The 12,980-nt window shown below is 36.1% G+C and overlaps 1 protein-coding gene across 2 annotated transcripts in view; it reads right to left on the bottom strand.

The window, feature by feature from the left end:
• Window positions 1-5,157: 5,157 nt before the first annotated feature.
• Window positions 5,158-12,980, bottom strand: part of HEG1 (heart development protein with EGF like domains 1) — a 111,331-nt gene continuing 103,508 nt past the window's right edge. Inside the window, exons 17-19 of one of the 2 annotated variants that reach the window (XR_007951911.1) lie at window positions 12,189-12,363; window positions 6,041-6,175; window positions 5,534-5,628 (exon numbers count right to left, since the gene is read on the bottom strand). Coding sequence is in view for 1 of the 2 variants with exons in the window: in XM_051985471.1 (XP_051841431.1) it covers window positions 5,479-5,628; window positions 12,189-12,363 (325 nt within the window). In the remaining variant the exon portion in view is untranslated. Of the gene's footprint in view, window positions 5,629-6,040; window positions 6,176-12,188; window positions 12,364-12,980 lie in introns of both variants that reach the window. The other variant, XM_051985471.1, reaches the window with a different exon arrangement.

A 12,980-nucleotide genomic window follows, 5' to 3' on the forward strand; every position in this document is an offset into this window, starting at 1 on the left:
ATCACATCATGTTCCTATTAAATGTACAATCATGGAGGAGAGAAGATCAGATTTGAAGAGGTGGACATGAGGGAATAGGGTAAGGACATGAATGACAGATATGCATGGAGGGGAAAAAAACAATAATCTAACTAAGGCTTCAGATGTTAAGGTTATTTCTGAAATCAGTCTCACAATCAACTCCCCCCATCTTAGTCACCCCTTGACTCACATCTATAATCTGGGGCAAGACATTTATACCTGAACTGATAAATTGTGACCCCATTAAAAGAAATGCTTGTTTTAATTAAACAAATTAATCAAGATCCATGACTTTTATGGGCTATTATATCCTATTTCTTTAGGGGATCTGGGAACAAAAATAAGTGCATGTATTTGCATATCTTAGCAAGACACACAAAATCCAGAGGATGGAATATGTATCTTTCTTTCTTTTTCTCGCTCCTTCTCCTTTCCTTTTTCTCTCTCCTCGTGTGTATATATTTTGCATATAATAAGAGAGATGTCTTTTATAGGGCAAATAAAACAAGCATTTGGCATTGAAATTCACATTCATAACAGCTCAAATCTCAAAATCAACACACATATATGTACACATATATGCCCATCACACATAAGGAAGGCTTTTGCTGTGAATGCAGCAAAAAGCTGTATAGGAAACCAATGGTTGAATCGAGTGGTTCTCAGATGTCCAAGATCCTGCATATTTAGGAAATGATAGGGCATGCTGAAATGGAAGCTCAAAGAATGCATTTGTTGTCTTTCTGAAAAACTGAAGAGTATTGATCTATCCCCCCAGTGGGGCCTAGCACATCAGCTCAACAATGAGGAAGTATTGCTTGAACAGTTAGAAGCTGGCTTCCATTTTGTAATCCATTTTGAGCTGTTATCACCAAAATTTTAGGTGTCATTTAATCACTGAGTTTTTAATAATTTAATAATTTTAATAATGAGCCAGTGGTCCTGTTGTTGCATTGCTATGTTGGACTAAGATAAGCCAAGAGCACTGGAACTGTGTCCATATAAATACCTTACCAATGGGCATAGTCACACAAGAAAAATGCCAAAATGTATAACATGAATTGAGACTATAAAATACTACAGCTGATTTTTATTCTTAACATGGCCAGAGGGCTATGTCCAAAAGAATTGTGTCCCGTTCAAAGTAGTAACCTTGAGAGTGTACATTTAATTATTACCATTGTTCAATCTTATATTATATGTATTTAGAAACTATTTTTAGAGTCAAAGCATGAATCACCCCAGGAAGTCAATTTTATTACTTCATAGTCACACTATACTTTTTCTTGATTATCACCCAGCTTGATCACCCATTTTAAACATCAAATTACAATTCACAAGACCGTTGGATGTTTCCAAAAATTAAACCCACTCTTGAAAGATGACTATTTGCCATCACTGCAACCAGTCAAAAGAATGTGCTGTTAAATTCTGAAGGCAATTGAAAAAGGAGTTCCTGACAATAACACTGGACTAAGAATATATCCTACTCAGCTGATTACTTTGAAGGAGACTCCATTCATTTGATTGTAGAAGTTATGCCTGTTAAAAAACAAAACAAAAGAGCATAACACTGACTCCTGGCAAATAAATCTATGTGCCAATATGTTCACCAGTAAGGATGAATTAGGTTCTTATTTTCATAATGGCCTTAAATGACAAAAATCAAGAAAAAAGGTCTTCAAATTTTAAAACACTTTATGGAAAAATTTCACAATGTGATTACTTCTTAACTTTCTTATGCTTAAGAATAATCATTTGGTTATTGCTGGATAGAATACCAATAACACGTTGTGATTATTAAAAGTAGTCTAAAATTGCTCCTATTAATTTCTTGGTAACAATTTCCTTTTTCTAGAATGCCATAATTGCCCTCTTTAAAAGAAAAAAAAAAGAAGGCAAACATTCTGCCAAGAAATGTATTTGGTTTATTAGTCTCATCTCTTTTGGGTAAACAATGACTAGGGCCCATAAAAATCAGATGGCATGAAGGACTCCTTTTCCCAGCAGGCCCTGGGATTACAGAAAGGAAGGGAGAGTCTTTGCCAAGCAAATGTTTTGCTGCTTGTTAGTCAGTTTAAACCTAAAGATTTATGATTCCATTTAATCCAGTTCTTGCCTTGTAGATGCATCACAGGCACAGATTAGGATCCCTTTTCCTCTCATGTGACTATTGATAATCTCCTCCCTTCATTCCCTTACACCTTCCCCAATATGAGTCACAAATTCTGGAATAGAGGAGTGACATTGAGGGCAATCAGGACAGAGGAGAGAAAGTACCTGCATATCCTACCAGTGACTGTTTTTCCTGATACAGGCTCACCCTGTAATAAACTATTACTGTCTAACCTTGTATGATCTGGATCAGTAAAAAGCAGGAGAACCAGACTGTCCCCATCTTCCACCCCCAGTGTTTTGCACATAGTAAGCTCATAATCAGTTTTTGAGTTGTTACTTCCAAGTTTAGAGAGTTTAGCAAATGTTCTTTCCTCTCTTTTCAATACATGGGTGCTCTTGAGTAAATGACTTAATCTCTCACTTCCTCTACGATTCCCTCCTGGTTCTAAAGCTACATTCTTAGGCTCAAACAGGATAACCCAGCTCCGCCATTCACAAACATATTTCTCTCCGTATAATTAACATAGAGTAAACTTCCTTAGACACACTTACTTCCTTAGATCATTTGGAGATATGTGGAGATACTAAGTATCTCCTAAGTATGCTAAACATACTTTCTAAAAGCCCTTATGAAAATGAAACATGAAACATCTTTCTCTGTAAAATTCTTCCAGTGGAGAAAAAAATCCTTGAAATCACTTGGTTCTGTCTGTTAAACTTAAGTTCAGATTCCCAGAGGCCATTCTCAAGAATGATTCTAAGATGGGACAAGGTTGACATGTAGTAGAATACCTAGCTCATTGCCCTTCCCCGGAAGGCGGTGGTTCACTCCATCTGTCAGAGGCCATTAAGATCACCAGATTGCCCAGAAACAGCAGTTTGTTCTCGTAATTATGTAGGATCTAGTATAGTGCCCCTTCTCCCCTTTCTGTGCCCCTTAATGACTTCTCTTGCTTGGTCCTAACACAGAGATTTCAGGTGTGAGGCTGGAGTAGAGCAAAGAAACATGGGCACAGAGAATGGTAATAACTCTAACCTGTGGATGGATCAGCAGCATGAGAGATAAGGCAGAAAACATTACTAGATTCTGACAAAGCCAGGAAGATCTCATCCATGATTCAGAAGGAAATTTTTAGCATCCATCAATGGTACCTTAATTCTGCTTGTATCTTGTGAGATGAAGGCCAATTTGTTTTAACTATTAAGGTGCATTGCACCCAACTAACATTCTCTGCAATAGCAGAGCTGTAATAATGAGAGAAAGCATCTGGGACCAATGGAAAAACACATGCAGTCATTTAAACAGGGGTATCAGAATAATATAATGCTCTAATGAAAGTGTCTTAAGTGGCTTGTCGTATCATGTTATCTTTTGAAGAGCTGTGATAACCCAGAAGTAACTGCTTCCAAAGGGCTTAAGCCATTTCCAAAAAAGCATGTTGCTAGTAAGACTTAGCCTTCTGTAATGACAATAGTTTTCCAATCTCTTCTTTCTTCACTTAATCTGGACACTAGGATATTATTTGGGAATAGAATCACCACATTAGTTCCAGGTATTAGTTCCAGACATTAAGTACTGTTCAGGTGATTGATGCAAGTTTTAAATCATGGGCATAATAAATATGTAGGAAATTACTTTCCAAAAGGTAGACACTGCAGTCTTTACTTGTTTAGAAATCCTTAATTGTCTGATAACATTTCTGAAATATTACCAGCTTTCAGGGAAACTACATAGTAGTATTAAAAAGGGCAGATTGATAGACAAGAGATAGCATTTTACTTACTACTTCTTCAATGAAGAAACAGCTTTCAATGATCAACTCTTTAACACTGATCCCTATGGACAAGGTTACTGATGCAGTCAGCATAGAGATGTAAGGAGAACTTACATATGACGCCATCAGGCCCACCTATTCTTTTACAAAGAGCAGGTCTGGCTTCCAATGGCATGGACATTTCAGTGAACCTAGCTTGCTTATTCAGCCAATTTCTCCAGCAATTGTCAATATCCAATTAGAGAAGATATTTGCTTCCAGCTTCTTTCCCCAAAGCAAATGAAACATCAAATTTAAACCCAAATATGTCACACACACAGGCACACACACACACACACACACACACTCACTCCATCTCCACCTTAAAAAAATCCTTATAATCCATAAGCAAGAGCTTGACTCAGTAGAGCTGATCTCTGTCATGAACATAGCTCAGAGCAATGCCAGTGGGAATAAAATAGATGATTTTGAATGGCTCCATTCTCACAGACTGGGAGCAAGCATGAGATAGTAACCACAAACTTTTAGGTCAGTGTGCTTCTCTTTTAGGGAGCTATGCTATTGTTAGCCCCAAATTATATGCATTGGCCCCACTGGAGATAAGGGAAGATGAACTGATATTTTGATTTCAAAGCTAGTTCCATAGGCCATTATGATTGATACAATCTCTAGAATATATTATTGTAATCCTAGTTTGGTGGAAGAAATTCTTAAATTCAATAAAGAGGGAATCATTTTTTGAAATTTTTGAAAGGATATTGTGTTGATTAAAAAAAAACCTACTGGGGAAAGAACTCATATTTCATCTAACAGTTTGTGGCACTTCAGTGCCTTCACTTCCTGTGTCACTTTCTGTGATATAGTAAATTCTGGGCTCACAGCTCATTTTCTGTTTGGCTCGAAACTACAGAATAAGATCTAGAAGCAAATTATAAGACTATACATTACACTAAGATTTCCTTAGTGCCCCCTAGCACTTATTGAGTGTGACCAGAACACACTCATAGTTCAGCACTGAGGCAGACTGTAATTATGGAGATATAAATAAGTTCAAAACAGTCAATCCTTTCAAGGTGACCATCCAATGGCAACATCCAATGGAGCTGTCCAAAGTGGCCAGAATTCTTCTGAAGCAGTCTTAAAATTGGGCCTGGTAAAATGTATTTAAAAAAAAAAAAAACAACCCAAACCATTAATGCCTAAATTGAGCAACAACTGGATCTCTGAAATGACACAGAACCAATTTACACTCATCCCTAGTGGTAGCATTCATGACATGTCACTAAAAGCAAATCTGTTCTCACTGACCCATTAACACATTTCACAGTAACACATATGAACACTGAAAAGTAAAGAATGAGCAGCCTGTAAATGAGCAATTCCTTTCAGTCTTTGCCATCTTTAAATCTTCTGTCCCATCCCTTGTCTGCTATGTAACCTTCAGCTTTGAATGGTCTGCAGAGCAGCAAGTGTTTGGGGAGTCTTCCTGGTTCTGTTCCTTGAGTAGATAGAATTCATGTGTAAATAACACAAAACAGCAGTGGTTATGCACTGTCCCATGGTGTTAAAAGTAGTCTCTTCTCCTGCTCTCATCACTGATGAAAGAAGGATTATACTGTCCGGGAAATATGCAAGAATGCCGAGATCCTGGCAAACCAGTGTAGGTAGGGTAGAGACCATTTCGTTCAAGTTCTGGATTCCTGATGTTTGTGGGCTACATCACCAAAAAGAGAGAAAGAGAGAGAAAGAATCAATTTCTTATTCTTGAATTTAAATTCAATAATCAAATTATTCCAAACACTTAGTTTTGTACTTTATGAAATTCAGTGGGGAGACAAGGTAGCAACGTGCAGGACAGGGAGCTAGAAGTCAGGATTCTTCCAAGATCTGCCACTACCATCTCCCCAAAGCCAATACCTCCAACAAGATTTCTACCCTCTCCATGTCTTGTTTTTTCCATTTTTAAGATGGAATTGTACCTTACATTAATACAGCCTTTTACAAGTTAAAAAATGCTTTTATATATACAGATGGATTTATCCTAAATGATCCTTATGATAATCCTAGGATTTAGTTAGTGCAAATAGCATTCTAGCCAGTTTAGTGATGAGGAAACTGAGGCTCACAGGGTTTAAGAGGCTTGCCCAAGATCCCATGGCTAGTTAGTGGTAGAGTTGGGACTCAAATCCAGGTCTTCTGACTCCAAATCCAGAGCTTTCCCACTATACCGCACTGTTCTCCTGGTACACCATGCAGCTCTCCTGATAATATCGAGGTGACAATAACATTAGAATCCTTAAACACAACTGATGTTGGTAAAGTACCTTTAGGAAAAGCATTGGTGTAAATAGAAGGTGTGATAATGGCACCACATTTAAGAGAGGGGCTGGACCCATGATTTCATTGCTATAAAAAACTTCTAGCTGAAGAAACTCTTTCTACTAACATATAAGACAGCCCTTTATGGACAATTTAAAGTCTTAGAGAGTAGCCTAGGGCATGAAGAGGTAAAGTGACATCCCCAGGGCCACATACAGTCATAATGTGTACTAAGGGAGAGTTGAATTCACATCTTCCTGACTGGCTCTCTATTCACTCTGCCATGCTGCTTTTCTTCATATAGGAATACCTTAAATTTACAGAACTCTTTTTTACTGGGGGAGTACAATGCATGCTACTCACTTTTTGCCATTTAGGACACATATATTTTTTCATTTTCCAGGAGGGAAAATTAGGACACAAATATTCACAATTATTAAAAAGTAGAGATAGGACCAAAAGCCAAGACGGAGAACTGTGTTCCTTTTTTAAGGGACTGGTTATTTTGAGGCTTTCTTTCACCATCCTATTTGAGTGAAGTCAAAGATCACACAGACTACAATTACTCATCATATCTGCTCCCTCTCCCCATCCCCCTTTTTTGGTCACAATTATCTCCCCTGAATGAGTCAGGAAGTTGGCTTTGTATTTGAGGAAACAATATGATGTAACATTCATTGTAAATTACCAATTCATGCTGGAAAACCAAAATATGTAAACATCATCCTATGATTAACACAAATATTACCAATACAACAGCTCCACACATTGATGGCCCATGCTACGCTACAAGAACTAGCAGTGTTCAAATGTGAGACACATTGGCTTTCAAAGCACTTCATGTTTGTGGGGACTATGTCACTGTCACATTGTACATAGTTCTTGCATACAGTTTATTTGTAAATAAGTATTCACATGTTATCTCCCTCATTAGACTGAGCACACTAGGGAAAAAGGACTTTTACCTTTCCTTGTATCTCCAGCACTTAGCACAGTGGCAGGCACAGAGCAGGTGCTTAACAAGTGTCTGCTGGCTGACTGATATTGAATGTGCTTTGTGCAGATGACTCAAGTTTCTGTCACTGCTAAGATTATTGCAGAAGACTGAAAATTTGGGTTCATTTACATTTTTGACTGTTAATGCTAACAATCTGTTTATAGTAACTCTAAATCTAATTCCATGGCAACATACAGATGAATTGGTTATAACTTTATCTGACATAGATGATCAAGCTGTTTGAACACTGCTGAGATAGGTCACAGACAAAGACTCGCTAGGAGTGTGAGTGTATGTGTATGTGTGTGTGTGTGTGTGTGTGTGTGTGTGTGTGTGTGTGTCTGATGAAAACCAAAGGAGGGGTAAGTTTTCCTCAATAGAATAACTTCTTACTTTACAAAAATGCTATAAAATGTTAGTTATTATTATTAGGAAAAGAGGAAAGAAAAGAAGAAAGAAGAGAAAGAATGTAGTTAAAAAAATTAATGTTTTATAAACAGGTTCTTTGATTGTAAAATAATTTGTTTATGAAAGAAGGGTTAAGCTCTCTTGGAAAATATGATAGGTAAAGAAACTTATCAGGTAAGTTGGAACTTAACACTTTACACAATGAGTACAATAATTTACAAGAAAATCACACTAAAAATATCAGGAGGTCAACACTATGACCAATGTGACTTCAGAGGACTGATGGTGAAACTCGTTCTTTCATTTAAGAAGCATGTCCTTTCAGTGAGAAGGTAGACTATGTGTGAAGAATGAGTCTTATCCTGGTAGATATGAGCAACATATCAGATTATCTTGCCTAATTGTATTTCTTTGTTAAAAAGTGATGGTTCTAAGTCTTAAACACACTCCTTCCTAAATACCAACTTTTAGAATCTCTAGTTTCCTTCAAGAAAAGGTTCAAGAGCCACCTTCCATATGAAGACTTTCCAGAGGCCTCTGAGGAGTAAACTCCAGCCAGAATTAAGTTACATCTGTCTGTCTATACCTAGGTATTTATCTAATGTATTATGTATAGATATGTATAGATATTTCTACATATATGTATACAGATAAACATATATAAAAATATCAATACATAAATATACGTGTCTTGAAAAGATATATTTCTATATATCTTGTTGGGAAATGATAGTTATGATTTTGTAAAGTATCACTAAAATATTTATTTGGAAAATTTGAAAGGAAATTTGTAATCTAGAAATAATTTTGCCCCAAACTCCCTTCTTCACTTTCAGCTCAGTTCTGACTTTTAAAAATAATTGATCAAAACAAATAGTTTTCCAGATCCTGAAAATTATCCCCTCCCATCCAAAGTCCAAAGTTTTATAATTACGTCCATAACAATTACAGGATTATGACCTTTGGAATAAGATTGCTGGGTACTATTAAGAGCCAAGAAGGGCAAGGTCTCATCATTGTTATCTTGAACCTCTAGCTAAGAATCCCATGCCATATGTAGAATCTAATTTTCAGCTCTGGTGCTCTCTGACTGTGTATTCATTTCTCATTTCATGCAGTACAATGTAAAATGATCCTTGGATAGCATACATAAGGATAATCATATGTGAAAGGGAGCTTGATATATTTTTATGACAGTTTTTAAACCATCTTGTCCAGAGATAGGGAGTTGGTCACGTCACTCTACTGAAGAATTTTCCTTCATATTGAATGGTACAGTGAAAAGATTTAGAGGTTAAAGCACCTATGTATCAATTCTGACTCTTTTCTTATTAGTAGTATAATTTTATCATATATATATATATATATATATATATATATATATATATATATATATATATATATTTAGCAATGTAGCTTTTAAGAATCAACTCAGTTCCAATTTCTTCAATTGTAAAAAGAAAGAGACTGGACAATGGCCTCCTATTCTCTTCATCCATTTGACCACTATTGTAGTGCAGGCCCTCTCCCTCAATTTGAATTACTGCAATAGGGTCCTAATTATTTTCCCTGCCTCATGTTTCTCCCCACTCCAAATGACCCTTCACACAGATGCTAAAGATTTTCCTAAAATATCTTATCTCTAAGTCTATTGCCTCTAGGATCAAATGCAAACTCTTTTAGAACTTAAAGCCCTTTCCTGTTCCTAATCAGCTTTATGATACAAGAATTTCCTTCTTGTTCTTCCTATGTCACACTGGACTGCTTGCTATTTATTCCTCATACATGAATAACTCAGTTTCAGTGCTTTTTCAGTGATTCTCCCCATGACTGACAAACATTCTCTAATTACCTCCAACTCTTAGAATCCCTTCAAGACAGTTCGAGCACTACCTTTTATATGAATTTTTTCTCTGCCCCAGTCTCTCAGAAGTGGCTTCTCCTCTAAAATTAAATTATCTGTATTTATCTCTCTCTGTCTCTGACAGTCTTTTTCTCTCATTCAGTCTAACTAGCTATCTATCTAGATATATAGCTATAATCATGTATCTGTAGATGCTAGGTAGTACAATGGAGCCCAGGAGTCAGGAAAACTTGAATTCAAATCCAGTTTCAGATACTTATTAGCTGTGTGACTCGAGGAAAATTACTTCATCTGTTTGCCTCAGTTTCCTCAGTTGTAAAATGGGGATAATAATAGTGTTTGCCTCCTAGGGTTATTTTGAGTATCAAATGAGATAATGCTTGCAAAACATTTTGCACAGTATCTAACATATAATAAAGACTTAATAAATGCTTAAATCAGGATCTGAGTTCAAATCTGATCTCAGATACTTACCAGCTGAATAACTCTGATCAAGTCACTTAACTTCAATTGTCTCCAAAAGCAAAAATATTTAGATAGATAGATAAATATCTATGTACTTCCTTATTCCTTTTGTTATTCAATTCAATAAACATATATTTTAATTACTATGTGCCAGTTGCTGTGCTAAGGATTGGGGCTACAAAAAGAAGCCAAAGAAGTTCTTGCCCTCAAGAAGCTTACAATCTAATAGGGGAATCCATGTACAAACACTTTTTTTTTTTTACAAAGCAAGCTATATATAGAATAAATAAGAAATAATTTAAAAAGGGAAAGCACTGGAATCAAGAAGAGTACGTGAAGGTTTCCTGTAGAAATTGTGATTTTAGTTGGGATTTAAAGGAAGGCAATGAAATCAGTAGTTGAAGAGAGGAGGGGAGAGCATTCCAGACAGGAAACAGCCAAAGAATAGGATGAAAGCCAAGAGACAGAGGCTTTTGTTAGCGAAACAGCCAGGAGGTCCGCATTACTGAATCAAAGAGTATATGTCAGGAATTAAGGTGTAAGCAGTTTGGAAAGGTAGGGAACGAAACAGAGAAGGAACCCTCAGATAAGTGGGAGGAGAACCAGGAGAGAGAGAAATTTTAGAAAAAAGAGAGTAAAGCAATCAGTAGTGTCAAAGGCTGTAAAGAAGCCAAGTACAATGAAGATTGAGAAAAAGTCTTCATTGCATTTGACAACTAAATGATCATTAGTAATTTTGGAGAGAATCAATTTAAGTGGAATGATAAAGTTAGAAGCCAGACTCTACAAGGTTTAAAAAAAAAAAAAAAGTGAGAGATGAGAAAGTGGAGGCACCTATTGTAGACAGTCTTTTTTGCTTTAGGGCAGAAAAGAAACAGGATGATAACAGAGAATGTGAGTTTCTAAACTGCTGTGAGTAACATTTATTATTGATGATGAGATTATCTTTTGGTATTCTGAGAAATCTCAATCTCATATACAAAAGGGAAACTATCACTTCCCATATGGGACATGAGAATGAATCTGTAAAGTAGGGAGGGGCAATAGAATAATAAAATTGCTACTTGCTAAGTTCTATGTCATTATACATAGCATACAGGACTCATAGAGATAATTTACCCTATTTAACCAAAGAGAAGACTGAAATTCAGATATTTAACATGCCCTCTTTAAAGTCACACAGAATAAAACGCAGTTCTCCTTACTTCCAAGGGACCTTTCTATTAAGCCATACTGATACTCTAAAACCTCCTCATTTAAGCCCAGAAATACAGTTTTCTAAGATCTCGTAAGAGATCTGTATTACTAGTGGCTGATTTAAGCAATGGATGCTGTGTTAGAAAGACATTAGTGGTGGATAGAGTGCTGCACTGGAGTAGGGTAGGCTGGGGTTCAAATCCTGCCTTCACTTACTACCTGTGTGTTCCTGATCAAGGCACTTTCACCTTTCTAGATCTCAACTTCATTATCTATCAAATGAGGAAACTGGATTTAATAGCCGCTAAAGTCCCTCCTAGTTCTAAATGTGTAATTTTATTTTACTTTTTAAGTAATAGCTTTTTATTTTCAAAACACACGCATAGTTTTCAACATTCACCTTTGCAAAACCCTGTGTTCCAAATTTTTTCTCCCACCTTTCCCCCACCTCCTCTCCCCTAGATGGCAAGTAATCCAATATATGTTAAACATGTGCAATTCTCCTATGTATGTTTCCACAATTATCATGCTGCACAAGAAGAATCAGATCAAAAAGAAAAAATAAGAAAGAAAAAAGCTAGCAAACAACAACCACAAAAGGTGAAAATACTATGTTGTGTAAGTCTGTAATTTTGTGATCCTAATATGGAAACAAAAAATGTCCAAACAATCTACTCAATCTTCAGAGGGACATAAGCAATCTGGCTACTTTTATTAGTGCTGTATCTTGCAAATGCACATACTGGATGGCTATATGAACCTTTAACTTTGTAATCTCCAAATATAGCCCATATAATACAAATAATCATAACCAAATTAACTCTAAAAAGCATGCAAATATGAATCCCATGGTGCCATTCTCTCTTTCTTCTTATAGCAGTGAAGTTTATATTCTGTCTAAAAATATACTAAAAGGACTAAAACACTTGAGGTGACTTGAGGACTAAAACATATGAGACAGACCCAACCACTCTAAACCCAAATCAAGCTGACATGAGTTTATTCCTAGCTTGTGAATACATACAGAATAATAGACATCTGTCATCTGGAGGAGGTTCTTAGTACTTCCATTTTCATGCATTTCAATGGCCTCTCGGCCCCATTCCTGTGATCGAGGGTTCTTGGGGTACTCAGCATATGGAGACATTTGGAAATCGCCACTTTTGAAGATGAGTTTGCTTATGTCATTTTTATTCTTTCTGTGGAAGGAAAAAGATAACACTGATGAAATCAAATCTCAGTTTAAGGAATTTTGAGACGAAAGTACCAGATACCACTAATGGGGCAAATTGAGTAGAAAGCTACATACTGTTTTTGGAAAAGTGAGTACATTTTTTTAAAACAATAGCCCAGTAATCACAAATGAAGGCATATATTTGCTTAGTTAATTCAATTTCAGAAATGACTATAAAGATATTAATTTGAGATTTTAAGTATAATACACACTGATCTTTCCCAGCATCACACAGTCAGTGTGTACTAGAGGCAGAGCTTAGACCTCAATCTCACTAACCACAAGGTCAGCTCACATTAGGTTACAAAAAAAACTGGATATTTATTAGCTCCCTTGAAAAATTACTTTATCATTATATATTATATATAATTATTATTAACTATTAATTACACCTAACTATTGTTTATAATATATTAGTAATATACATGAGTTGTTGTAAACATATATCAGCTCATAGCATCCACTATGATACATAGCCTCATCAGTGATATTGTCTTATAGGTGCAGTGTGCTCTATGTCTTAAAAAGAGCTTTCTCATAAAGAATCTAATAAATATCAGAACAGAAAGGCAGCCTGACATA

The sequence above is a fragment of the Antechinus flavipes genome, chromosome 3 (genome assembly GCF_016432865.1).
Source record: "Antechinus flavipes isolate AdamAnt ecotype Samford, QLD, Australia chromosome 3, AdamAnt_v2, whole genome shotgun sequence".
In the NCBI taxonomy this organism is placed as follows: Eukaryota; Metazoa; Chordata; class Mammalia; order Dasyuromorphia; family Dasyuridae; genus Antechinus; species Antechinus flavipes.